This window comes from Scardinius erythrophthalmus (assembly GCF_964197995.2).
Source record: "Scardinius erythrophthalmus genome assembly, chromosome: 13".
NCBI lineage: Eukaryota > Metazoa > Chordata > Actinopteri > Cypriniformes > Leuciscidae > Scardinius > Scardinius erythrophthalmus.
The window spans coordinates 19,432,796-19,460,791 of NC_138233.1; the positions used below are offsets into that span (position 1 = coordinate 19,432,796).

The 27,996-nt window shown below is 37.0% G+C and overlaps 1 protein-coding gene across 2 annotated transcripts; it reads left to right on the forward strand.

The window, feature by feature from the left end:
- The first annotated feature begins 88 nt into the window (after positions 1–88).
- gdpd2 (glycerophosphodiester phosphodiesterase domain containing 2) lies at positions 89–27,993 on the forward strand. 2 transcript variants are annotated; one of them, XM_081382329.1, is made up of 15 exons: positions 89–335; positions 7,226–7,438; positions 8,126–8,229; positions 8,369–8,462; positions 8,557–8,616; positions 12,062–12,160; positions 12,573–12,666; positions 21,048–21,187; positions 21,922–22,004; positions 22,947–23,106; positions 23,500–23,721; positions 24,215–24,363; positions 24,904–25,051; positions 25,206–25,288; positions 26,473–27,993. In XM_081382329.1, exons 2-15 carry the CDS (start codon positions 7,364–7,366, stop codon positions 26,534–26,536), a joined length of 1,575 nt encoding a protein of 524 aa, XP_081238455.1. In that variant the 5' UTR covers positions 89–335; positions 7,226–7,363; the 3' UTR covers positions 26,537–27,993. The 2 variants fall into 2 exon arrangements, with proteins under 2 accessions (XP_081238455.1, XP_081238456.1); XM_081382330.1 differs by having other exon boundaries at positions 96–330; positions 26,473–26,671.
- The last annotated feature ends 3 nt before the right edge of the window (positions 27,994–27,996 follow it).

The window sequence follows — 27,996 nt, forward strand, 5'->3', positions numbered from 1 at the left end:
AGCCTATATAATATTATACAGACGTCGAATATTAATTTTGTGTGTCAGGTAGCATCTCTTGATTAGTTAGAAACACATTGAATGTCGCGCTCTGTTGGAGAGGAGTGGAACAGCCATGGCTCTTCTCACCGCATTGGTGTCGGTGTCGGTGTCGCTCTTGTAACAGCGAACAGGAATGAAAAGCTCATTCATTGTTACCGCCTCATTAATATTCAGTCCGCGGGATTTAAGTCTCAGCATGACTTCGCGTGCAGAGACTGCTGAAAAGTGCTCAAGTTTGAGAGACTGATTTGGATTTCACTAGCAACTTTTTGTTACTTTTTCAGCAAGGTAAGGTAAGGTACTTGCAAATTCAGTTTATTCTCTCGGACTATCTGTTCTGATCCGATCTTATTGAAAAACGTGTGATCTGAATATCGTCAGGTGTGCTTAAGCGTGTCATTACAAGTGCTTATAGGTTCTTTTCTTTTCTTCAAGTATTTTATAATAAATTAATATATATATATATATATATATATATATATTAGTTGTTTATAGGTTGCAAAAATTCAGTTTGAAAATAAATTAAATTCAGGATGTAAAAAAATGTGCTTAGGTGCATTCTAATACGAAAAGTTTTTTTTTTTTTTTTTTTTTTTTTTTTTTTTGCAAATCATTATCAAAAGGTTAAATGGGAAATGTTTGATTCTGTTAAATGTTTACTTGGATTTGTATATATATATATATATATATATATATATATATATACAAATCCAAGTAAACATTTAACAGAATCAAACATTTCCCCTTAAACATGGTTGATGACATGATGATTTGCTAAATGATTTTTTATTTTATTTTTACAAATAGGTTACTTAGAAGTTGCAGGCTGTTGCACTCAGAAATGTTTCCCTGAGGTTGTTGATGTTGAACCCTGAAGAATATTACCCTTGGGTAAAAAAAACTAAATTACACAAAAATGCCCCATGATGTCACTGAACTGCAGTTCAAGATCTGTGGTTGTGAATACATTTTAGAATGGGTTGAAAGCTCTCACAGCCAATATGATGATACTTTAATAAATTAAGCGGGACAGCAAAAACTACAGCTTGTGTATCTAGTTTGTAATATTTTGTTACAGCAAAATGGGCAGATATCTTTGTATCAAAGGGGTCTAGTTCAAGTTTAATGAAGAAAGTGAAAGTCAGTGGTCCCATGACAATTATATTTAACTGGTTATTTTTTTTATTTCACAACATAGTCAACACATGCACTGTGTTCACCAACATTTGACTTGGTCGTTTGATTTATGTTTAGGTTTTACATAAAGCTTTGCATAGGCTGCTTTCCTTTCATTTGCTTTCTCCTTATTTCCATATTTCCATATTTAATTTTTTTAATCTTTTTTTTCACATTTAAAATAAACATTTCTTTAAATAAAAAAGTTTACTTGCACTGAAGCACTTCGATAAAAGAGGTGTCATGTGTTAAATATATAGTCATCAAAAGTCCGATTTTTTTTTTGTGTGGCACTTTTCATCAGTTTTGCTTTCTAATGATATAAGCACATACAGTAAAAGCCTGTTGATGATGGAGTGGATTTGAGAAAGTTGAGCTATTGATGTGTTTCTTCTGTTTTACTAAGATCACAATAGCTGTGAAAATACTGCTTACCACATGTTTGTCCACATGTGAAAAGGATTTCTTTTTTGACCCTGTTGAAAATGGGACATATACTAGTCTTTTTTTTTTGAAAGTCCTGTTATACCTGTCTGCACAGGGGTTATAATCTTAGCAACTGGAAATGTTTGTATTGTGTCTTCAAGCTGCTGAATTCATTTCCTTTTTTTAATGTGCTCCTGCTTTTTCCTTAAAAAGAAGTCTTTCCTTGTAACTTTCTCAGCAAACTTATCTTATTGACCCTGTTAAAGGTTAACAACAATGAATTTTCTTTTTATTATTTATTAATAAAATAATTATTGATAATCAATTATAAGTTTTTGAGATCACAAAAAAGCTTTTTCACAAAATGATGGATGATAACAGAGATGTGAATGCCAAATCCTCTGTAACACTCTTTGTCTGGTTTAGCAGTCGTACATGTTTTCAAATGCATTATACAGCCATGGCCAAAAGTATTGGCAGTGACACACATTTTGTTTAACAAAGTTTGCTGCTTCAGTTGTGATGTTGATTCACATTGTTTCTAGATTATCATGCAGAGTGATCAGGTGCATTTTAAATAATTGCAAAAAGCTGATTGGATTATAAGAGCCGACTTATTGCTATAAAAGGAGGGAAGCCATCGTCACTTTGCATCAAAATGGCCTCACGTGCAAAGAAATTTCTGCAAAGAATAATGCAACTGAAAGATCCATTTACCAAATTATCAAAAACTTGAAGTAGAAAGGTTTAACTGCAGTAAAGAAGGCTTCAGGACGTCCCAGAGTGCCCAGCAAGTGCCAGGACCGTCTCCTCCTGAGGAGTCGGCTACAGAATCGTGTCACCAACTTGCTCAAGATTGACAGCAAGGTGTCAGTGCATCTGCACACACAGTGAGGGCAAGACTTTAGGACAATGGCCTTATGTCAAGAAGGACCACTGCAAAGAATCCACCAAGGACAGACTGACATTCTGTAGGAAGTTTTAAAGATTGGACAGCAGAAGATTTTCTGATGAAGCCCCTTCCAACTGTTTTGGGTATCTGGAAAATCGATTGTCCTGAGAAAAAAAGGTGAACATTACCATGTATCCCGAGACCATCTGTAATGACAATTCTGCCCCAAAACACTGCCATGAATAAAGAATGCTATGAAATCGTCTTGCAGGAGCAACAACTCCTAATGATCCGGGAGCAATTTGGTGATGATCAGTGCATTTCCCTGCATGATGGAGCACCATGCCACTATGCAAGAGTGATAATGGAGTGGCTCGGAGATCATTACATTGAAATTTTGGATCTGTAGCCAGGCAACTCACCGGATCTTAGTCCCATAGAGAACCTGTGGTCAGTCCTCAAAAGGCTGAAGCCCACAAATTGTGATCACCTCCAAGCACCAATAAGGCACGAATGGATTTAATGGATTAGTAAGGATTAGGCCCAAATCTGATATGCCAGTGTGAATTTCAGAGGTTATGAAGAAGGGACAACGCTGTAAAAATGAATAAACCAATAGAGCTTTTGAAACTTATGAAATGCTTATTTATACTATAGAAACATTATATACTGAAGCAGCAAACTTTGTGAATTTGTCACTGCCAATACATTTGGGCACGCCTATATTTTAATAGTCCCTGATAAATGAATATGCACTAAATTCAGAAAATCACTTGGGAACTTTGAATGAAAAGAATATAGACAAAATCAAAACTAAAGATTTATAAACTTATAGACATTTTTCCACTGGCTTAAAGGAATAGTTCACCAAAAAAGGATTTACTCACCTTCAAGTTGTTTCAAACCTGTATTCATTTCTTTGTTCTGCTGAACACAAAAGAAGATGTTTTGAAGAAAGTTTGTAACCAGGCTGCTTTAGGGCACCATTGACTTCCATAGTAGGGGGGAAAAAAAAGCTATGAAAGTCAATGGTGGCCCAGAATGGTTCAGTTTCCTACAATCTTCAAAATATCTTCCTTTGTGTTCTACAGAACAAAGAAACTTATATAGGTTTGGAACAACCTGAGGTGCAAATGATGAGTAAATGATGACGGAATTCTTTTTTTTTTTTGTGACATTTTAAGAAATATTTTTGCAAGTCCCCTTTGAATAATAATTCCTAGAGATCAGTTCATATTTCAAACAAAAGATCATTTGAAACAAATCCAAACTCAAGCCATGAACATGGGAAATGAATTTTTACCATGTTGTGTGGTCTGATGTTGAGAAAATGGCATCCATGAATTGGCCTAGGGTGGTTTTTAGTGTTGTGCAAACTGTCAAATATGGCAACAGGTCATTTAATCATAAACAGCCGCAGTTGACAAAGTACTTGATACCAGATCTCAAAACATCAACTGTTGACAAGCTTCTTTTTTTTCTTTGTTAAATCAGAAGAACACTAGTTGCCTCAGGATTTTGTGAAGCTTGTCACCGTTGGCAAAACGGTTGCTTATGTTATTTAGTAAAAAACTGCTGTGCACAGCAGGTTACAGGGTGTGATGTACTTTCTTTTTATAATGAATTTTCTAGGATAGATTTGTATCCTTCGTGCATAATGTAGAGCTATTCGCAGGAATTGCACTGACCCTGATATATTTCAGTGAGTCAGATCTGAGTCTGACAGTTTCAGAGTGAGTGCATTGGGAATGTTTTGTCATGGCTTATGGACCACAACATTACTCTCTACCACTATGCTTTTTTGATAAAGTAATGTTTACACATTTGTGGAGTTTACCTGGATGACAGACAATATACCTGATGGAAGATTGTACATCTTGAGATCAGAGCCGGATTAACGCAAAGGCAAACTAGGCACGTGCCTAGGGCCCGATTGGTTGGATGGGGCCCAGACAGAGGGACAAAAAAAAAAAAAAAAAATGTACAAATGTCCTATCTACAATTTATTTCAATATTTATTTATTAACTAAAAATAGTGACGATGTTTATCTTAACCATAGACTGTTACATTACTACAGTTAAACCAATTAATGTGTCCGTTACAAAGCGGGTGCCGGCTTCTGAAAGTATGTGTAAAGAACGCATCCATCAGGTGCTGCGAGGCAAAAGCCTAATAAGCACACAAAGAAGCACATCTCATAATGCAGGTGTGTGAGTTGTCGTCATCTATTTTGGAGTGATTGCAATGTATTCTAAATATAAACTTGTACTGTAGATCAGCGTCATTTCTGGAAAAATCATTCACCGCTTTATTACGAGTTTAAAAGAGCGCGAGCGTAACGTGCCCAAGACGCGACGCTTTGAATTTGCGCGTACAATGAATAACATCGCGTCGGGAGCTGACTAGTAAAAAAGCTACACAATTAAAAGACAAGACGTCTGTATTCTAAGTTAAAAAGCCAACACACTACAACATTTTTAAATGTTTCAAATAAAGGATCTCATATCTATGGGTCTATCTTCTAAATTCTGCTGATGATTAGATTCCTGACATTACGCCAATAATATCACTTTATATATTTTTTTCTGCTCAGTAGCGATCGTGTCTTTCTCTTCCACTTGATTTGTGTATAGCATATTTAAGGTAGCAATGCAATATAAAATCACTTATGCTCATCTACTGAAGTGGGATTCTGGAACTGTGAATAAATTGAATAAAACAGCAAAATAACAACAACAACAACAATAACATCTTCATTAAACAAAAAAGAGATTACCTCTACAAGCCTGCATTTATTTGATCAAAAATACAGAGAAAAAAAAACAGGAATATTCAGCAAGGATGTGTTAAATATATAAAAAGTGACAGTGAAGACTTTTTTAAAACAACTTTTTAATAATCAAAGATCCTGAAAAAAAGTATCACAGGTTATAAAATAAATATTAAGCACCATTTCTAACATAATAAATCAGAATGATCACGTGGCACTAAATTCAGCTTTGCATCACAGAAATATAAAGTATAGTAAAATAGAAAACCATTATTTTAAATTTTAACTATTTTCACTATATTATTTTTCTGTATTTTTGATCAAATAAATCCAGGCTTGATGAGCATAAGAGACTTCTTTCAAAAACATTAAAAATAGTAATGTGTCCAAACTTATGTACTGTGTAAGTAAAAATATACTGCTTTTAAAATTAAATGTTGTATAAATAAAAAGGTTAGGAATCATATTTGTTTCAAGTGTTTTTTTATTGGGGGTGGGGGGCCTCCAACATGAATTTTGCCTAGGGCCTCCTAATGTCTAGAACCGGCCCTGCTTGAGATGCATGATAATTGTTATGTTTGCTGCGAAGATGAATCTTGTTGAGTCTTATTATGTGTTATTGTCAATGCTGTTGTATGCTATTATCAGCTTTCCTTTATTGGAGCTTTTTTATTTATAAATGTAATTTATTCCTGTGACGGAAAAGCTGAATTTTCAGTAGCAATTACTCCTGTCTTCAGTGTCTCATGAAATGATATCTTATTTTTATCCATTTTGAACAGTTGCGCTTTTAATATTTTTATGGAAACTATATTTTCTTTCAGGATTCTTTGAATAAAAAGTTAAAAAGTACTACATTTATTTGAAATAGGAATCTTCATTATAATGGCTGTCACTTTGATACATTTTAATGTACTCTTGCTGAATAAAATTATTCATTTATAAAAAAAGCCAAACTTTTTAATGATAGTGTAAATATAATTTTAGTTTTGTTGATTCAATGTTTAAGCCTTTAGATTAAAAGTTCTTTAAGGTCAGGAGAAACATGCATTCATCCAGGTGTATCCAGTGTTTTGACTATCATTGATCATTACAAGTGTAAAAATACTTGTACACAAGCACATTGAAGTATTTTTTAATTACATTTTTGTTCCAATATGATTTCCCTTCCTGTTGTGCTAACCATCTCCTCGCGGTTGCCTTTAGCACTTAAGGCACTTGTTGCTTAGACATGTTTATCTGATCATGGGTTTCACATCCATTGAACCTTAAAACAAAAACACCCCATACAGGAAAAGTATTCATAACATTGCAGATTATATTTCATTGTTTGCACGCCCTGTCAAAACAGGAGCAAGGTAATTTTTACTCGCTCAGAATAATCTTTAATATCTCATGTCAGTTTGTATAATTTACAGTATGGACACTTAAATTACTGTGTTCAAGCATTATGCAACATTTTATGATATATAGTTAAAATATGTTATTTAATAAACTTAAACTGGGGTAGAACATTCCATGGTTTTATTAGAAATGAGTGATTGATATGAGATATTTCTCACAGGTTGTCTTGTAGTTTTCTGCTTCAGGGCTTTTGAAAGCCTTGCCACTCCTTTATAATTACATTTAACCTCTCCACACTTTCTTTCTCTCTCTCTCTCTCTCTCTCTCTCTCTCTCTCTCTCTCTCTCTCTCTCTCTCTCTCTCTCTCTCTCTCTCTCTCTCTCTCTCTCTCTCTCTCTCTCTCTCTCTCTCTCTCTCTCTCTCTCTCTCTCTCTCTCTCTCTCTCTCTCTCTCTCTCTTTACTTGACTTTTCCTGACTAACTAAGCCAGGCATTGTGAGCTCAGCTCTGTTTTGAACTAAAGAACAGGTTTCCTTGCAAAACGAACATCTTGTATTCTCTTCTCTCCTTCTCAGGTTCAGGTGTGAAGCAGTGAGTCATTCATATCAAACACCTGCACCAGTATAAATAAGGGTAAACCTCACTACCTACCTGACAAGCCCCAATTCATCTGCATACTTTCAACTGAAATCATTTGATGTGGAAAAAACACAATGATCTCGATTGCCAAATCCTGCCTCAGAGGGATCTACAGTTGTCATTGGAACAGTGATAGAACAAGACAAAATGTGAGATTTTATTCACATAAATTACAATTTTCCTTGACACTTTGAATTTTTCATCACATTTTTTCACGTGGTAAAATGAAGTTGCACATCAAACATGCATCCATTCTCTCTTAGTATGATTTGCAGACATCTTTTCAATTTGTTTAAAAAAATATATATTTTGTTTGCACAATCAGTTGAGAGAGGCGGAATAGTTTACCATAATAAATTTAGAACAGAATCAAAGAAAATTGTTTTCATTGAATGCCTCTTTAATGAGCAATTAAATGCTCTTTCCCTCTAAGTGAATACAAAGCTGTGGAGACTGATGATGATCATAACAGGCAGAAAAGTATTTTAAGCCTTTTGATTTGTCAGAAACAATTACCGCTGCATTCAGATATTTCTTAAATCCTGTTTGGAATGGACTAGAATTAATCAACTACAATAATAACCACATGGTTTAGAGGTTGGCCCCACTTTTGAATATTCAAATCAGTAAGCGAAACTCGACATGAGAACACGATGCCCCCAGGCTCTCATTTGTTGCTAAATCAACACTTTGAAACATCACACGCAAACAGGGGGAGTGATCTGGGAAAACTATTATTTAATTCTTTTTAAACCGGATAAAGAGAAGAGCTTAATGACTTACAGAAAGAGAAACCATTTTTGAAATGTGCAGTCTTGTTTTGTCTTTGTTTGTAGAGGCCATGCTGCTGGTTCTCTTTTCTGTCTTTTGTGTCCATACTTGCCCTGAGTTGGATGTACGTTTGCTTTATTGCCTTCAACGACCGCACCGATGTAAACGAGTGAGCAAATAACCACAATTCCACAATATGCAAATTATATGATTATATAATTGTAAATCCACTGGCATGTTGCTTCCCACTTTGTTCAGTAATAACTGATTGTGTCATTGTGCCATATTGCTTCATTTTCCTCTTGCAGCCTTGCCTTCGAAAAATTGAAAACATGGGTGAACTGGTACATGATAGTGATGGTCATTTCTGCTGTGCTAGCCACTTACTGTCTACTTCTACTGGTAAGAAGAAGGGAATAATGCGAACTAGATTGCTCAGTGGGTAGCATTTGTAAATAATGGTTGTTCAAATGAAATCATTCTTCATTTATTTCAGGTATTTGGATTGCTAAATTTTGTAATCGGAGAGCCCTTGAATTTGCACTGGCTGCATAAGGTACTCTTATTTTTATTTATTTTTTATTTTTTTGTATTTGTTGTATGAAGGTGACATTGTATGAAACTTTTAGCCATGTCTTAATTTTCCCAAGTTTTCAAAAAAAATAAATAATAATAATAATAATTTAAAGTTATCAACCTTATTAGTATTCCTCAATTAATTTATTATAAACAATAAAACAAAGAAAAATAAATACATTTTGTAACAAATTAGGCTTTATTGTGCTTTTATATGCTCTAATATCAGGAGAATTTTATATTAATTGCAACAGTTAGAGATCCATCCATGTTAGATATAGATCCGGGTCGCTAAAGACCTGAATATGTAATAATGATTGGCGAAACATTCATGCATTTAAGGGTCAATAAACAAACTGAAAACAGGGAAACCACAAGGAACATCAAACACACTAACATCCAAATATCGACTGACAAAGCACAAGAGAAAAACAAGGGCAGTATACACAGGACTAGACAAGGTAACGGGAAACACTTGGGGAGACTAATCAAAGGGGAAAACTACAAAAGGACAACAAACATGGCACACAACGAGACAGGAAATATAACAAAAGTCCTTAAAAAAGAACTTAGAATGGCCTCTCTGGCTGAGCGAGAAACAGGCTGGGAGTTCAGTAATAGCCTCTGTGATCATAACAGGGCAGGCAGGGAGTTCGGGGATGACTTCAGTGGTTATTGCATGTCAAACAGGAAGTTCAGGGTCGGCCTCCATGGCCATAATGGAGCCATCAGAGGACACAATGAGTTCGGAAATTAATTATGTGGCCACAACAGAGCCCGCGGCCATAGCAGAGGCGTCAGCCGCCTCAGGAGAAAGTGTGCAGCCCAAAGACATAAAATGGCAACTGCCATAACAGGGAGTGCAGAGACCACCGGGCTTGAGAGCGCTGAACTAGGGATCCAGGCTCCTCGCGCCGACATCAGCGGCGGATCCGCCACACTAGACATCCGATCTCAAATGCCTTGGGCCTGTCATTGTAGCTTCGGGTGCGGGGGACGTGACCACTGGAAACTCTGGCATGGCGGCCGTGATGGCTGAGGACTCTGCAATGAGTCATCACAGCTGGGGTCTGCGGTGGGTCAAGCTTCGTGGCCATTGGAGCTTGGGTTGGGTTGTTTAGCTCACTCCTAAAACTCACAAAATGTTTCTTAAGAACTAACATGAAAGTTGAGTTCTGAGGAGTTAATTGAATCCAGAACAATAAAACGCTATCAGTGTATTTTCCTGGAAGTGGGAATGAAAACTGAGCCAAAAAACTCAGGTGTGGTCCTCAAGAGGTCGCTTGCCCTGGCGAAGAAGAGCAAAAATGAACTCCTGCTATAGGGCCATAACTGATCAGTCTGTAGTGCAAAGAGTATGTTTAATAAACGAGGACCGAAGTGCACTAGAGTACATCTGAAGTTCAAGTTCAAATCAGGGAAACCAGAAGAAACACCAAACACAGGAACATCCCAACAACGACTGACAAAACACATGAGAAACACGGGGGTAACAAGCTAAACAAGATAACGAGGTAACAGGAAACACCTGGGGAGACTAATCAAAGGGGAAAACTACAAATGACAACTTAGCACATCCAAACTGTGTTTTTGCACCCTTGAAAGGCACTTCGGGAAGGGGACGCCATTTAAAGGAGCATTCCAAACAAAAGTGAACAACTGAATTCCTTCTACGAAAGCACTTCCACGTGTCCGTTAGCGAAGGGAACATGCAATGGTCACTTCAAGGAAGTAATTAAATTTATTCATGGTGTTGTTCTGCCCTTTGGAGTTAGTAGGGCATAGAGATGCTCACTTCCGATTGGAATTTGCCCGGCACACAAGACAGGGAATATAACAAAAGTCCAAAAACACGCACAAGGAAGTATAGTGGGGGAAAGAATTATTTGGTCCCCTAAGATTAAGGTCTGGAGACTGGCTAGGCCACTCCAAGACCTTAATGTGCTTCTTCTTGAGCCACTCCTTTGTTGTCTTGGCGGTATGTTTTGGGTCATTGTCATGCTGGAAGACCCATCCACGACCCATCTTCAGTGTTCTGGCTGAAGGAAGGAGGTTCTTGCCCAAGATTTGACGGTACATGGTCCCTCAATACTGTGAAGTCGTCCTGTACCTTAGCAGAGAAACCGCCCCAGAGCTTAATGTTTCCACCTGCTTAGATGTTTATTGGCAAACTTTAGGTGGGCTTCTACATGTGCCTTCTTAAGCAGGGAGACCTTGCGGGTGCTGCATGATTTCAATCCATTGCGGCGTAGTGTGTTACCAATGGTTTGCGTGGTGACTGTGGCCCCAACTGCCTTGAGATCATTAACAAGCTCCTCCCGTGTAGTTCTGGGCTGATCCCTCACCTTTCTCATGATCATCCTTACCTCATGAGGCGCAGATTGCATGGAGCTACAGACCGAGGGCGATTGATTTTTCATTTTGTTTTTCTTCCATTTCTGAATAATCACACCAGAAAAAAATTCCTTCTCACCAAGCTTCTTACTGATGCTCTTGTAGCTCATTCCAGCCTTGTGCAGGTCTACAATCTGGTCCCTGACGTTTGACAGCTCTTTGCTATTGCCCATGGTGGTGGAGAGGTTGGAATGGAAGATACAGATTCTGTGGACAGGTGTCCACTGACATTAGGACATTAGGAGTACTTTCTTAAAGTGACAGGACTATTCTGTGTTCCACATGGGCACATAACCAATCTGTGGGAGGCAGATTACAGATCAAATACTTATTTCACTCGATCAGATGTGAATCAATTTACAACCTTTATATAATGTGTTTTTCTGGATTTTTTTTGGTTGACATTATGTCTCTATCCGTTAAAATAAACCTACCATAAAAATTATAGACCCTTCATTTCTTTGTAAGTGGGCGAACTTACAAAATCAGCAGGGGATCAAAGAATTATTTCACCCACTGTATATGACAGAAGCCTTGTTCCACATGCTGTCCAACTTTAAATCAATGAGAAAATATTAATAAAACAATATTTTTTTAAATGATAATACAAAAAATGAATATTTTTCATAAATAAATATTTATTTGTGCAACTTTTATTTAAAAAATATTTTTTAAATTTTAAATTTAGGTATGGCTGTTTCAGAACTTCTTTTTACAGAAACAAACAATTTAACCCCTAATAAATGTTTAGTAAGCTGTATTTTGTTAATTATTTGGAAAGTGTAGAAATAGTATGTGAATATGAATAGTAAGATACATAAAATGCTAACTAAGAAGACTTAGTTAACATTAAAAAGACTCAGGGCCAAATATGCCCATAGTTGAGGAAAGTATTTCAAATTGGTTACCTTTTAAAAAAAACTTTGGCAACACTTTATATCATTGTTAGTCAGCTTTAAGTACATAAAGTTAGTTCACCGCATGTTAATGAATGATCAGAAAATGTTAATGTTTTTCTATTCTCTGTTCAGGTGTTTCTGTTTTTGGGTCTCCTCACTGTTACTATTGGCACAGCTGGAGTTTGTATAAAATGGGGAAAAGAGTGGCAAACTGTCTATATGTCATTTCAGGTATGAAATCGAAACCAGCCTTCTGCCATTCAACATTTCAGTATTGGTGTTTTGTCTATCTTTCACGTTTTTGTAGCAGGTTCTCATTGTATTCCATGTTATCTTTTACATTAAAATGCCAGTGTAATATTTCACACAGAGAGAAAGCATATCCGTGGCGAGCAGGACGAGGCCGAGGGCCATGAGAGATACGAGACCGTTGCGTCACGCAGGTGTCACTCGTTATCAATCACGCCACCGGCCGTTCTCTCACGGCCCCCGGCCTCGTCCTGCTCGCCACAATGTTCCTCAACATTATGTAACATTATACTGTATTTATCATAGAACTAACACTCAGGTGCCTGAATCTCCAGTTACACCACTATTGTTGAACTGTATGGAGTATGAAAATCCCCTCTTTGGTTTCCCATAGGCCACGGCTCCTTTCCTGCATCTGTGTGCTGTAGTGGCTTTGACCTTGATCAGCTGTCTCGTGTTCAAGAGTTATCATAAAGCTCAAACAGCTGGTTAGTAGTGGCTCCAAAACAGCTTATAATCAGGGCCGTAGCTGGGGTATCCGGGGCCCCGGTAGTTGCAGCCCCCTTGAAATCACGTCCTGGGGAGGGTGTCCCCCTTGGTTGAAATTGCATTTTGGAAGGGGGGGGGGTGTTGTGGTTCCCCCTCTGTTGAAATCTAGAATCGTCACCACCTTTCGCCCCGCTAGCAACAGCCCTGCTTATAGCTTATAATACCTTCAGAGCGCAAACACCATCGCACACCTGCAGGTGATAGTTGCGTGTGAAAAAAAGACCATGTGGGTAGGTCAAGTAAAATAAAAAACAAAGAACTCCCGCACACTATCTGTACTTGGAAAAAAGTATCAAAAATTATTTATTGGCAACATTTTGGTCTCATGACCTTCATCAGGCACATACAAACATTCCGTAGTTTGTATGTGTCTGATAAAGGTCATGAGACCAAACTGTTGCCAATAAAGAATTTTTGATACTTTTTTCCAAGTACGGATAGTGTGCGGGAGTTCTTTGTTTTTTAGCTTATACAACCCCAAATCAGAAAAAGTTGGGACACTGTACAAATTGTGAATAAAAACAGAATGCAATGATGTGGAAGTTTCAAATTTCAATATTTTATTCAAAATACAACATAGATGATATATCAAATGTTTAAACTGAGAAAATGTATCATTTTAAGGAAAAAATAAGTTGATTTTAAATTTCATGGCATCAACACATCTCAAAAAAGTTGGGACAAGGCCATGTTTACCACTGTGTGGCATCCCCTCTTCTTTTTATAACAGTCTGCAAACGTCTGGGGACTGAGGAGACAAGTTGCTCAAGTTTAGGAATAGGAATGTTGTCCCATTCTTGTCTAATACAGGCTTCTAGTTGCTCAACTGTCTTAGGTCTTCTTTGTTGCATCTTCCTCTTTATGATGCACCAAATGTTTTCTATGGGTGAAAGATCTGGACTGCAGGCTGGCCATTTCAGTACCCGGATCCTTCTACACAGCCATGATATTGTAATTGTTGCAGTATATGGTCTGGCATTGTCATGTTGGAAAATGCAAGGTCTTCCCTGAAAGAGACAACGTCTGGACGGGAGCATATGGTGTTCTGGAACTTGGATATACCTTTCAGCATTGATGATGGTGCCTTTCCAGATGTGTAAGCTGCCCATGTCACACGCATTAATGCAACCGCATACCATCAGAGATGCAGGCTTCTGAACTGAGCGCTGATAACAACTTGGGTTGTCCTTGTCCTCTTAAGTCTGGATGACATGGGGTCCGAGTTTTCAAAAGAGGACTTCAAATTTTGATTCGTCTGACCACAGAACAGTTTTCCACTTTGCCACAGTCCATTTTTAATGAGCCTTGGCCCAGAGAAAACGCCTGCGCTTCTAGGTCCTGTTTAGATATGGCGTCTTTTTTGACCTATAGAGTTTTAGCTGGCAACGGCGAATGGCACGGTGGATTGTGTTCACCGACAATGTTTTCTGGAAGTATTCTTGTGCCCATGTTGTGATTTCCATTACGGTAGCATTCCTGTATGTGATGCAGTGCCGTCTAAGGGCCCGAATATCACGGCATCCAGAATGGTTTTCCGGCCTTGACCCTTACGCACAGAGATTGTTCCAGATTTTCTGAATCTTTGGATGATATTATGCACTGTAGATGATGATAACTTCAAACTCTTTGCAATTTTTCTCTTAGAAACTCCTTTCTGATATTGCTCCACTATTTTTCACCGCAGCATTGGGGGAATTGGTGATCCTCTGCCCATCTTGACTTCTGAGAGACACTGCTTCTTCTTCTTCTTGTTGCTATTTTACGGCGGTTGGCTTTCAGCTTATTGGTGCATTTCCACCACCTTCTGCTCCGGAGTGAGAACCAGAAAATAGGTTTACAGACTAAATCCCCCTCCCCCACTCACACACACACACACCTCATCCCAGTCATTCTGCACAATAATAATAATAATAATAATAATTATTATTATTATTATAATCATGACAACAGCAATATTTATACTTTTAACCCTCCTCAATACTACATTTCTTCATATCCTATTAAAAACCCCTATTTCTCTTAAGAAAGTCATAAGAATTCTAGTCTGAACCCTATCACTGCTCAATAACCCTTTTAATGTAATGTTCTGAACTCCCATCTCCCTCAACTTATTCCTCATCATCTCTCTCTGAGCTCCATATCTACTACATCTCAAAACAATATGCTCTACAGACTCCTCTTCCTGGCACCCATCACATAGTCCAGTATTATGTTTCCCTATCAACTTAAGCATTTTATTTAATAAACAATGTCCCAATCTTAATCTAGATATCACCATTTCTTCTCTCCTATTTCCACTTCCAACCCTTGTATCTTTAACTTCCCTTATTTGAATTTGATATAAGTGTCTCCCTTTCCCCTCTCTATCCCACTTTTCTTGCCACTTTTGATTTATTTTCTCCCATATCACACTTTTAACCTCTGCTTTACTAATATTAACTTGCATTTATTTTCTATATTTCCTTTTGTTAATGCCCTTTTTGCTAATTTATCTGCCATTTCATTCCCCCTTATCCCTACATGTCCTGGTACCCATATAAACTTTGAGAGACACTGCTACTCTGAGAGGCTCTTTTTATACCCAATCATGTTGCCAATTGACCTAATAAGTTGCAAATTGGTCCTCCAGCTGTTCCTTATATGTACATTTAACTTTTCCGGCCTCGTATTGCTACCTGTCCCAACTTTTTTGGAATGTGTAGCTCTCATGAAATCCAAAATGAGCCAATATTTGGCATGACATTTCAAAATGTCTCACTTTCAACATTTGATATGTTATCTATATTCTATTGTGAATAAAATATAAGTTTATGAGATTTGTAAATTATTCCATTCCTTTTTTACTCACAATTTGTACAGTGTCCCAACTTTTTCTGATTTGGGGTTGTAATACCCTAAGATTTTATATTTTCTGACTGTACTTTATCTTGTTTATTTCACGGCTGTTCACCAAATAGATAAAAAAAAATGGACATTAAATATTGATTATGTTATGGGGCTGTTGAATGCTTGAATCTGATTGGTTGACGGGCGTTCAAAGGTGTGCAGTTATTTTCAGGGAAATGCACAGCTAAAGAAGTTCCAGGCAGGTCTTGACTTGACCACTTTACAGTTCTATATCACTTCACAAAATGATTTCAGTTGTTTCAAAAGGTCCTTACAACAGCAAAAAACAAAACAAAAAAAACCACTGACCAAGCAAATAAATAAAAACGTCAAATTATTTTCCTGTTTTTCTGCGAGAAAATTAGCCTAAGTTTTATTAGCTACAGGATGCGCATAGTCTACCCAGCAAACACATTTACATTGTGGCAACGTCTGTGGCACGTTGCATTTCTGCCATGGCAACGTCACTGTCTACGTGCTCGCAACATTGTAACAACGTAGAATTGTAAGACGTGATAGGGCTATTAAAAATATTGGGGCTATAAAATATTGTTTATCCTTATTATTATTTAATGGGGCTATCAGCAAATTAGCCAAATAATAATCAACACCTGCAACTGTACACTTTGAAGAGTGAAAATGACAGAAGGTTACATTAACTCAACTTTATTAAAACTGCATATGGAAGCCTAATCAAATTGCACTTCCAAAAGTCATACATTTGTGAAGAAAAAAAAAAAAAAAAAAAAAAAAAGCCTAAACGAATATACACATTTCTTTTAAGTTTAATAAATAAAACATAAAAAGCAACGATCATCATTTAATGAACAAAACCGGGTTCTAGGCCTATGACAGACAGATAGAAGTCGGTAACCGGAATCAGTCCAGGAAACATTAACAAATCCAAAGGAGCAAATAAACGAATGAGACTAAATATCAGACAAATCAAGTGAAAAACTAAACAGTGCGAGCGAGGCTACATTAGTCACATTAGAAAATGAAGTTGTAGGTTGTGTTTGATGTTTCAATAATCAGTATCTTATTTTGCTGAGATAAATTAAACTGAAATACTTAATTTCAGTTCAAATTTAAAAGACAGATTTTCGCGCTTCGGGGTAGTGACAGTAGCCTATAGCCTGTGTCTTAATGACCTTAAACGTACTATATGTAAATTTTTCGCCACTAGGGGTCGCTAACCTCTTACAATAACAAAGGCGTAGTTTGATGACGCAACATTTGCTAAGAATTATGCATCTTGTCGTCAACGTCAAGCCGACCGATCTAATAATGTTTATGGATGAGTGAATACATCGATGCTTTTATCATGACTGTGATATGAAGCAGGTCGAGATTGCTAAGAGACAGCTATCAGCTCCACACGCGACGCGAGTCCCGCGGATATAAAAGGAATAAAGACATTTCATTCTACCAAACTACACGCAAGTGCAGAATTACTACTCACAGGTCAGTTTATTAGATTAATTAAACTTGTGAGGTAACGCAGCGCTGTTTCACTTGTTTTAACATTACACTATCACACTAAACTGCATTTGAATGTGTTGAAATGTATGTGTTAGTCTGTCTGTATGAGACTAGCAGTAAACTAGATCAACATTAGAATAACATACAGATCATATTCTAACATTTTATCATTGTTGAACTATATAACATTGATTAGTTTTATGTAAATGTGCTCACCTGTTAAATAAAGTACATGTAGGAGCGGTCGAAGTCTCGGACGTAGAGCTCTCGGCATCTCGAAAACACCGCGCAGATATTGATTCTCGTTTTAGTTCTCCTTTTTTATCCAAAGTCTGCTTGGCATGGTCCATAATGTTTGAACGAAACAACAACAGCGTGCAGATAGACATTACGAACTACACAGTTGTCCACGTCTGTCGCCTTGGTTACTATCAGAGGGCTCTGGTTACTATGGCAGTACAAGCGGAAACCAGGGAGAACGCGGATATGACGCCATTGATGGCGACAAAACGGAAATAAAGAAACGGTACGTGTTTTCGAATTAAATTACAAATTTCTCCTGGTTTGAAAGTTGTTGGAAACAGTCGGGATAATGTAAGTACACAAAAAAAAAATATATATATATAACATAGATATAGTGATTTTTGCTATTTTTAAAGCAAAAAAATTACATATTGTACCTTTAATGGCAATGGCCAATTCATTCGATTCACATGACGTCACTGTAGCTTTGCGCCGCCATCTTTGCGACCGCGGCGGTCTCAGTAATGCCTGCAATATGTTGTGCAGTTGGCTGCAACAACAGCCGAAAGAGGAACCCTGAACTGGTATTTTATTCTATACCAAAAGAAGAGAGAAGAGAGAATCATTTATTTAAAAGACTTGAAGTCTCATGTTGGTTTGTGGTTAATAGGGCTGCCAACTCTCACGCATTGAGCGTGAGACTGACTCACGCAATTGACACTTTTCACACGCTCTCACGCCACACATCCATTTTCTCACGCACAGAAAAATTGCGGAGCAAAGAGGTACTTTTAATATTAAACTAATTCTCAGCTCTTAGATTCCGTCAATTTTATTACGAAATTCAGACAAAAATACATTTGGCGCTTGTAAATGTGACGTGACAGATCGCTGAGCGCCTCAGTTCAAGTGCACGTGAACCGATCATCTGTTACTTTTTATATAAAGATGCAGTACAACTTACCGAAAGTATTCATAATATCGACCAATAGTGTTTTTCAACCACGGAAAGAGGTCCATATAACAGCAGGAGAACAATTATGTCACATAACGTTACATTTACCTCAGGAAAGCCATTTAATTATGACCATAGCATGCTAATTGAATAGAAAAAATAGCTATAGAGGAGATTTTGCTGAGCACTCTATTACATTATTATATTTTTACTTATGTCATTAAATAATTGTTATTATAACAAAAACTGCATTATATTTAATGCTCTCTATGTTTACAGCATTAGGTGAGATTTTTTTTTTAATAAAATTTAAAATAAACAAATTAGTCAATATTCAATCAAAATCGGAATCAAATGACAAGAATGGAAATGAAATCTTGAAATTTTTGTCAAGCAATAATAAAAACTGTATCCTACCAATCATTGTACAATGTAAACATCGTAACATGTTGTCACTAAACTTCATAAAATTAGGGTTAGGGTTAGTTTAGCATGGTAAGTTAGTAAGGTTTGGGTTGTTTTGAATATAACTGTCTGTCTGTCTGTCTGTTAGTTAATACCTACCTAAATCTAATAAATATTTTTCTGAAGTTCATAAAGATATTGTCTTCGTCACATGCGCTTTAGATGTAATTTTGTGTAAGTAAAGTTAACGTTAGCTCTGCAGACGATGCATAATCTCATGTAATTGAACATCTGTTCTTTCGGACAGATATGGCAGTCTTTTATGACATTCGGCTGATGTCTCTGGCTGTGCTGATGGACGGATTAGGTAGATTCATTCATGCCAGCCGAACAGCTGCAGATTCATAGATTCATTCATGACATCGCCTCGACTCTCATGGACGCGCGCCATGAAGCTCTATGACTTAGCCTAAGTATTTCTATATCATGAAAGGCCAATTGGGGCAAGCCTGGGGCAGATTTTCTCCAGGTATCTCTGTCTCTCTCTCTCATTCAAATGGGCAGTTTGGGCGGCCATACTGGGCGAGTCGGTCGCAAATATGGCGGCGTTCTATTTGTAGTGACGTAGGTGGCATCTATGAATAGCTCTGAACAGTGGTTTAATGTCAACATTGTGACAAAGCTGTAACAACTTTCACCACACAACGTAGTTATAGCAACCTTTTGGCCATGTTGTTAAAACGTTGTTAGAAAGTACCAACGTTGTGCCAACGTTCTGTGTTTGCTGGGTAGACGCTCTCTTCTGCGCTCTCTCTCTCTCTCTCTCTCTCTCTCTCTCTCTCTCTCTCTCTCTCTCTCTCTCTCTCTCTCTCTCTCTCTCTCTCTCTCTCTCTCTCTCTCTCTCTCTCTCTCTCTCTCTCTCTCTCTCTCTCTCTCTCTCTCTCTCTCTCTCTCTCTCTCTCTCTCTCTCTCTCTCTCTCTCTCTCTCTCTCTCTCTCTCTCTCTCTCTCTCTCTCTCTCTCTCTCTCTCTCTCTCTCTCTCTCTCTCTCTCTCTCTCTCTCTCTCTCTCTCTCTCTCTCTCTCTCTCTCTCTCTCTCTCAAACGCACACACATGGGCCTAGGCCAGGGGTGTCCAAACTCAGTCCTGGAGGGCCACTGTCCTGCAGAGTTTAGCTCCAACCCCAATTAAACACACTTGAACCAGATAATCAAGGTCTGATTATCTGGTTCAGGTGTGTTTAATTGGGGTTGGAGCTAAACTCTGCAGGACAGTGGCCCTCCAGGACTGAGTTTGGACACCCCTGGCCTAGGCCTACAGTAGCTAGGCTACGGACACACAATCGCACTGGAACGTGTTGTTAGCGCTGCTCTGATAATTTTATCAGTGATAGTTTAACAATTTAAAAGCTACAAGACATTTCTCACTAGCAGTGTAATAACGGCTGTTCTTGCAGTGGAAATTCACACATGCTTCTCTCTCTCTCTCTCTCTCTCTCTCTCTCTCTCAGTAATGGAGGCTCAAGATTAGATGCGTAAGAAATAGTCCTTCACACAAGAGCGTTTTAATGACACAAAAAACTTGACAAATGTCTTGAAATACATCATCTGATGTAAACGGAATAATTGACTTATTGGCCGTTGAATTATTGAATAATAATGCACACCCGAAGTACTAGGCTACGGCCACAGCCGTGCATTATTTTTCTAATATTTCAACGGCCTGTCGTCAATTATTCGTTATAGCCTACTTAAAATATTGATTAAAATCATTTTTCAGTATAACTTTAAGTCGACATGCAACGAAAATTGCTAACAGAAATTCCCTGTTGTGATATCTATAGGAATGAAACAGATTTTCATAAAAACTGTCGGGCGAGGCGAGACTTGTCCTTCAGGAATTGATTGGATCGTTTTAATTTGCTAATTGCTGCGATATTGGCAGGTTGCTGCGGGAAGGGTTATTCCAGCTCTTTCGCTGGAAAAAACAAGAGAGGGTCTGCAGTGTGATAGAGAGATGAAAGTAGCCTATAGTGCCAGTTTTAATTACCCGGATGAGCAGAGTGACAGTGTTGCCATAGACGACAGCAAATATTGGGAAAATATCCCTTCTTATACTGTCTATGAAAATATCAGACCTCTGAATGCCTCGATTGACCAATCAGAATTAATCAGAGAGCCGTGCAATAAAGCATTATATATTTGCTGATGACATAGCCTAATGAAAGTTATGATCAGGTATTCGGTGTAAATGTGAAAGTTAACACTAATGATGCATACATTTAATTATGCTTTATTTTCAAATTTCAGAATGTTGCACTGAATATTTTTGTGTGTTTTTGCCTGTGTAGCTTGTAAGGTTTTTATAATGATGACCTTCATGTTCGTGTCCGCTGCTGTGTTCCTGTGTCCTCTTGCAATCTGCTCTCCGTGCATTACCAATAATCTTCCCCCAAAACCCTCCCTCGTCGGACATCGTGGTGCTCCAATGGTAAATTACAGTGTAACTTTCATTTTGAGACATTCCTACCTTTTGTCAACATGTATTAACTGGTGTGCCTGTCAAAATATTGTTTTTGCTGTTTTTGTTCATGTCAGTGCTGAACTACAGGATGATTTTTACATTATTTTAGAATAAATTAGACATGCCTCAGGATGAATCATCTGCTGTAGTTTCTGAATCCGTTTAGGATTATGATGATTATGGCATAGTTCCCAGGTTGTAAGCTATCATCATGGGGGGATGCATTTCACTAGCGTGTCAGTCTGCTCATAAATGTTGGAACGTTTATCAAGCATAAGCAATTTATAGTTTAAATAAGCAATTTATAGATTAAATAATCACAATGAAACCATATACAGTTATTACAAAACATGTAGTCCTCATTCAGAAATATAATTTTAATGGCTGACAGTCTACAATTCAAACACAACCTGCTAAATTCCACTGGCATGAAAGGTGGAGGAGGTGTTTTGACATCTGAAGCTCTGTAGGTTTGATCTTCCTGCGCTCACCAGGAGACTGGAGGTTAAATGTGAATAAAAACAGAGGCGTGTGAGGAACTCATGCTACAGCTCTGAATTCTTTTTTGTTTATACATGACATGGAAAGCGGAACATATTTATGTAGTAAGTTAATGGTTATTTCTGGAAAAAAAGTGATTTCTTTTGTCATTTTAAAACATTTATATATGTATAAAATGTGTGTGTTAATTATGTATTTAGCTGGCTCCAGAGAATACCATGATGTCATTCAGGAAGAGTTTGGAGTGTGGCGTGGTGGCTTTTGAAACAGATGTGCAACTCAGGTAAAAGGTTCAGATTCTGTTCAGAAGCACTATAGACACTTGCTAGTGTGTGTGTGTGTTTGCAGAGGTGGACAGTAACAAAGTAGATTTACTTGAGTACTGTACTTTACTTGAGTATCATTTTTTCTGTAAACTTTTTACTTTAACTTCACTACATTTTACTTTTTACTCCACTACAATTCTGTCAAGTTCCTTGCATTTTGGTTGGAAATGTAAGTCAGACTGATGTCAGAACCCGACTGATGTTGGTACTGATTTACTTATTTTTAATTTTCAACCACAATACATCTGTCCAACGTTAGAGATTAATGTCAATCTGGCATTGGATTCTGACATCAACCTGATTTTCATTTTCATCTTCATCGTTGGGTTTGGTCTTCTAAATGCAAATTTTGTCATTGTTTTGGAGCACACTAGCTTATAGATAACAGTAAGGCAGTAAGAAAACATATTCATTCAACAGTAAGAAAACATATTCATACTAAAAGCAAAAAAACTATAAATAGGGCACTGTTTGAGGGAACAGCCATTTGGGTGTCCGAAACCATTGTGGACGTTATTGAGTGCACTTATTCAATCTCACATTCAATCCCACTACTAGAACTGTTCTAGAAATACATTTGATATTGATATGAGGTTAGGTAGGCAGGCATAGATTCCAGAGGCATAAGGTACTGTAAGTATTACATACAACAATGCAACAATAATAAAACAATGCATTGACATTTTACTTTTGATACTTAAGTAGGCCTACTTAAGTAAAAACCGGTCTTTACAACGTTTACTTGTAACAGAGTAATATTTGACCAGTAGTATCTGTACTTTCACTCAAGTAAGGAACTTGTGTACTTTGCCCACCTCTGTATGTTTGTGTGTGTGTGTGTGTGTGTGTGTGTGTGTGTGTGTGTGTGTGTTTTAATACACTTGTCTATCTTTTTTCAGCAAGGACATGAAGCCTTTTCTTTTGCATGACCACGGTAAAAACTTTCTGCAACGAACAACTGATGTGAAGAAGAAATTTCCAGGTCGAGATGGCAACACGCACACTAACTTCACATTGCAAGAGTTACAGACGTTAAATGCAGGCGAATGGTTTTTAAGAGTGAGGACAAAGATTTTATATTTATAACATTTGTATTTTATTTTATTTAAGTTTTCATTTATATATAATTTTATAACACATTTGATACAGTAATTGCTGTTATACAACAGTAGAGTAGAAATAAAATGTATATATTACATTATATAAAAGATTTGTTGTAAAGGCAGCAACTATGCAGTTGCATTTGAAAAAAAAAATCTCACAGGCACCATAAAAAGAGGAAGGAGTATATGTTTTGGTTAGAGATTTCTAGCAAAACAACCTTGAACTGAACTGAGGTTGCAGCTTTATCCAGTTTGATAAGATACAAAAAAAATTCTTCCACTTTGCATTTGATGTTTTTGTGTAATGACAAATTTGTTTAAAATGAGATCTTTTGTTTTTCAAATACAGACAGATCCACTTCAGTCAGTGTCATCACTCTCAGAGGAAGAGAAGAGAGAGGCTGACAACCAGACAGTACCATCTCTTTCTGAGCTCTTGCTCATGGCCAAAAAGCATAATGTCTCCCTCATATTTGACCTAAAAAATGAGAACAACTCAACAGGATTCCACAACAGCGACTCCTACTACACCACTGACACCATCAAAAAGTCAGGCATCTCACCAGACAAGGTAATATTGTCGTACTGTATACAGTGGGGTCCGAAAGTCTGAGACCATTAGTGAAAATGGTCCTGTAACAATTTTCTAATTTAATATATTTTTTATATAATAAGATTTCAGAAATGTCATAATTTCTTAGCATCCCTTTTTGTCTTTTCTCTGTTTTAAATGTGACAAAATCTTAAAACTTATTATTTATATAGTATAGTATTTAGTAATATTTTAAATGAGCTTTTATGTTTTTAGTTTTCTTTCTAATTTTAGTTTAAGTTTTAATAATTCTGTTGCATTGTGTTTTTTCAACATAAAGTAATTTTTAATTCAGATAAAGTTTCTGATCTTTTGATCATTTGATCTTAACACTAAGGCCCTAAAAAACATGCCTTTTCTACATGTTGTTATAAAAATCTCTGTCCAAAATGATTAATGCTATTCTTTTGTGTGTGTTTTTGTTCACTTTTGCACCATTAAATGTAATTTTAATGCTGTGTTTCACTTTCAGATATGGTGGCTTCCTCGAGAATATAGACACAATGTGAGAAATATCTCACCAGGGTTCAAGCAGGTGTATAATGTGGTAACCGAAATGAATGCGGATGGTGGAAGATTCCTGAATATGAAATATAGTTCACTGAGCGCTCATGAAATAAGGTGAGTGTAGGAGGACTGGTGCAGCTTATCTGACATGCAGAGACATGATGCTGCCACTGCTGTTATGATCTCCCAGCCTTAGGGATCATTCTCACAGGGTTTTACTTTCTTACAAAGATGACAGAAAGGCTTTGAAAAAGTATGTGCTGCTCTATTGCTTAAACACACAAAATGTATGTAATAAGGATTATAGTAGCCGGAATGCTGATTTGCCAAACTTCAACACATGAAGATTTATAAGGCCTTTTCCAGACACTTTTTTGTCCGGTTGGGTGCAACTGTCATTTCATCATTTTACCTGACAGTGACGAAGAAGACATAATAAAATTGAACAAGAAAAGCTTGACTGATGAATAAGACTGCACGTTAAAACGGCCCTGCCCCTCCTGTCTATTGTGCAGAAAACTGGCTTGTTGCGACCTGTCGAAAAGGTCGCTGATGTGGAGCCAAAGGCAGATGCATAGAGAAGATTTATGTGGTTTTTCTGTCTTTTTTTTTTTTTTTTTTTTACATGCATTTCTTTTTTTTTTCGCTGGACAGTGAGCTGCGGGGGAAAAATGTGTCCGTGAATCTGTGGGTTGTGAATGAGCGCTGGCTCTTCTCATTACTGTGGTGCTCTGGGGCCAGTTCAGTGACCACCAATGCCTGCCACATCTTCAAAAACATGTCTAAGCCTGACTGGCATCTGGTAAATCTCAGCCTATCTTTTCACCTATCACTGTCTATTGGGCCATAAAAAAGAAGCTGTTTTCCCCCCTAATTTATAATTCACATGGGCTTGTCTGAATATGTAACATGTCTGGAATCCTTTGTGTGTTTTTGTATGCATGGAATAATGAAAGGAGCCTAATAAGTACATGGGAATATGGATCTCGGCTGATGTGATATCATTTCTGTTGATGTTTGGGCTGTTTCTTTGGCAAAGGTAAGCAATGAAACTCAGCACCACTGTATAGTATAATGCTGTAGAGTTGATTAAATTACATTCTTGTGGGGATAATTCAAGTTTTACGGATAGATTATAATAGCTTTAAACCTTGAAAGATGTTGTGCTTTATAATTATGTTTAAGTCCCCTTGGAGGTCATAATTTTATCTCTTAAAATTCATCTTTGATCACCAAAATGACATTAAAAAGTTTTTCCTGTAAAAATGTTTTATTCATGCCTTAAAATAGCATGGATGTAACTCTACACCCTTGCTTCATTTAGTATACGTGGACCATAAATATGCAAACCTAAGGGGTATTAACATGACTAAGACTTTTGCATAGTACTGTATATACATATTTTAAAACACCACATAGATATGTATAAACAACATTAAAAACTTGAGTTTCACCACAGGGAGTCTTCAATTATAATTACAAGTTGTCTCGCCACATGCCAGTAAAAACATCCTCAGAGAAGAGATGTCACTTCAAGAGGAAGTGATTTTATTTAGCGTAAAGATTATGAGGCCACATGAATAAAAAAACAATGATGAGCACATATAAATCATTTATGATGAATGCTACATTCCATGAAAAAATAAGAATTGTCATATTTGATTTCATTGCGACTTTAACAGATAGATTTAATACCTTTAAACTTTTGTAATTGTGTTTTTATATTAGTTTCTTTCTAATATTAATAGTGTATTTAACATAATTTCTATGTTTATTTTTTGCTCTATAATAAATGTATCAAATGTATTCCAATTATGAAACCAGAAACCATCAGTTATTTTATAAATATAAATGTATAGTTTATTATAAATGGTAAGTAAAATTGTCTGCAAGGCAAGCTAACTTGTTACCAACTTAAGGCTTATCCAACTTTTTCCCAATAACATAGACAATGTTAAAATTCATACCACCACACAAAATACAAAAAATACAAACCTACTGCTATTGATTATTTATTCATTCTTTCTTTAATTTTCTTCTTTTTTCAGGGCATTTAACACATGTTTTAAGATTAATAAATAAACAAAAAAAATTCCCAAGTAATCAAATTTGCCCCTAATTGAAGTGTTACTCAAATTATGTTGATGGAGCAGTGCCATGCATGTCAACCGGTCTGCTTAACAACAGATTATAATGGGCATTTTTCTCTTTGTTTGTGAACAGGAAAAGGAACCGTGTTTGCCGAAATAGAGAAGAACGGAAAGGAATCCCCCTGCTTAAACTCTGAAAGATGCATCCATATCATGAAAGGACATTTCCTCGTTTCACTTTTTGAAGGATTGTATATGGTCATCAAAAATAAAATCACATCATATTAAATGTGTAATTCAGAAAATTCACATAATATTTGTACTTTCATTTAGTTTGCATATACACTATTGATCAGTTGGAATGAGAATTTATGTATTTGATTTAATTTCCTCATTAGGGCAGCAAATTGTGCAATGCTGCCACCCATTGACAAATGTAGGGTAAGTGTGCTATAACAGATTTTCCCTAAACCTAACTATGTACCTGGGTCTTGTCTACAATCGACGTCCCCTAATGTCTGCAGTCAACGTTTAGTCTATCTGGGTCTCGTCTACAATCGACGTACCCGTTCAATAATAGTCACCTAACTAACTTGCTTCCCTAAACTAGGGATATCAGGGAATCTCTCCCAAGAAGAATCAAGGCCGGAGGATCTCAGACAAATTTAATTGAGAATCCCACCAGTGAACACGAATACAACAGTTTTTGTTAACTTGTTAAAATACAAGATTTATCTCTCATATGAAAATGCATTAATTAGTTGATGTACATTTTAGAATGTAAAATTAAGATATTTTAGGAATAATGTCAGAAGTCTGGCATGGGCTTAATTGGTACTTTGGCACCATTTAAGCCCGCATGTGTTCCAAATTAGCCCACATCATCTTTGATTCACAAAATATAAAAATTAATTGATTTTAAAGAAGTAAAACATCAGTATCTTTATTCAGTGACAGGGAAGTATTAAAAAAATTCCTTTTGTTAATGTTTGATTAGAGCCCTGCGTGGGATTGGGTAGGTGTTAGTGGCCGGTGGTCTGGAGCCTTAAGTCGGCTTGACTGGAGTTGTAGATGGAGTCAAGATGGAAGTTTGACCGGGTGTATCTCGGGAGCCAAGCCGAGTAGGGGCTCCATACCCTGGGCTTAGGGGGGCCTCTAGCGGGCCCCCCATACAGGAAGTCTGGAGCCTTAAGTCAGCTTGGCTCCCGAGTAATGCCTGGTCAAAGGTGAAAGTTTAACCAAGTGTATCTCGGGAAGGAAGCCGAGTTGGGGCTCCAGACTCTGGGTTCATAGCAATAACTATACCACTTAACCTGTAACTGTATCCAACACTAATTAAATAGTTACAGTTAGACTAATATAAAGTGGGACCAAAATGTTTATACAGAAATATATTTTTAAAGATTTTTGCAATTTGTATTGATATTTTGGTAAATACAGGCATTTAAGACAAATTCAGAAATAATTTGTGCAAGTTTAACTGTATTGTTGTGTGTGTGTATTTTTCAAAATGTATTGGAGATCAAGGCTGGTTGGCTAGTACAGTTGACCCGTACAGGGTTTATTTTGAGATCATTAAAATGAATGTTTGCCCTCCACATTCATTGATTCTTCCAAGATATCTATGCCACAAATAATAATAAAAAATTGTTGTAAA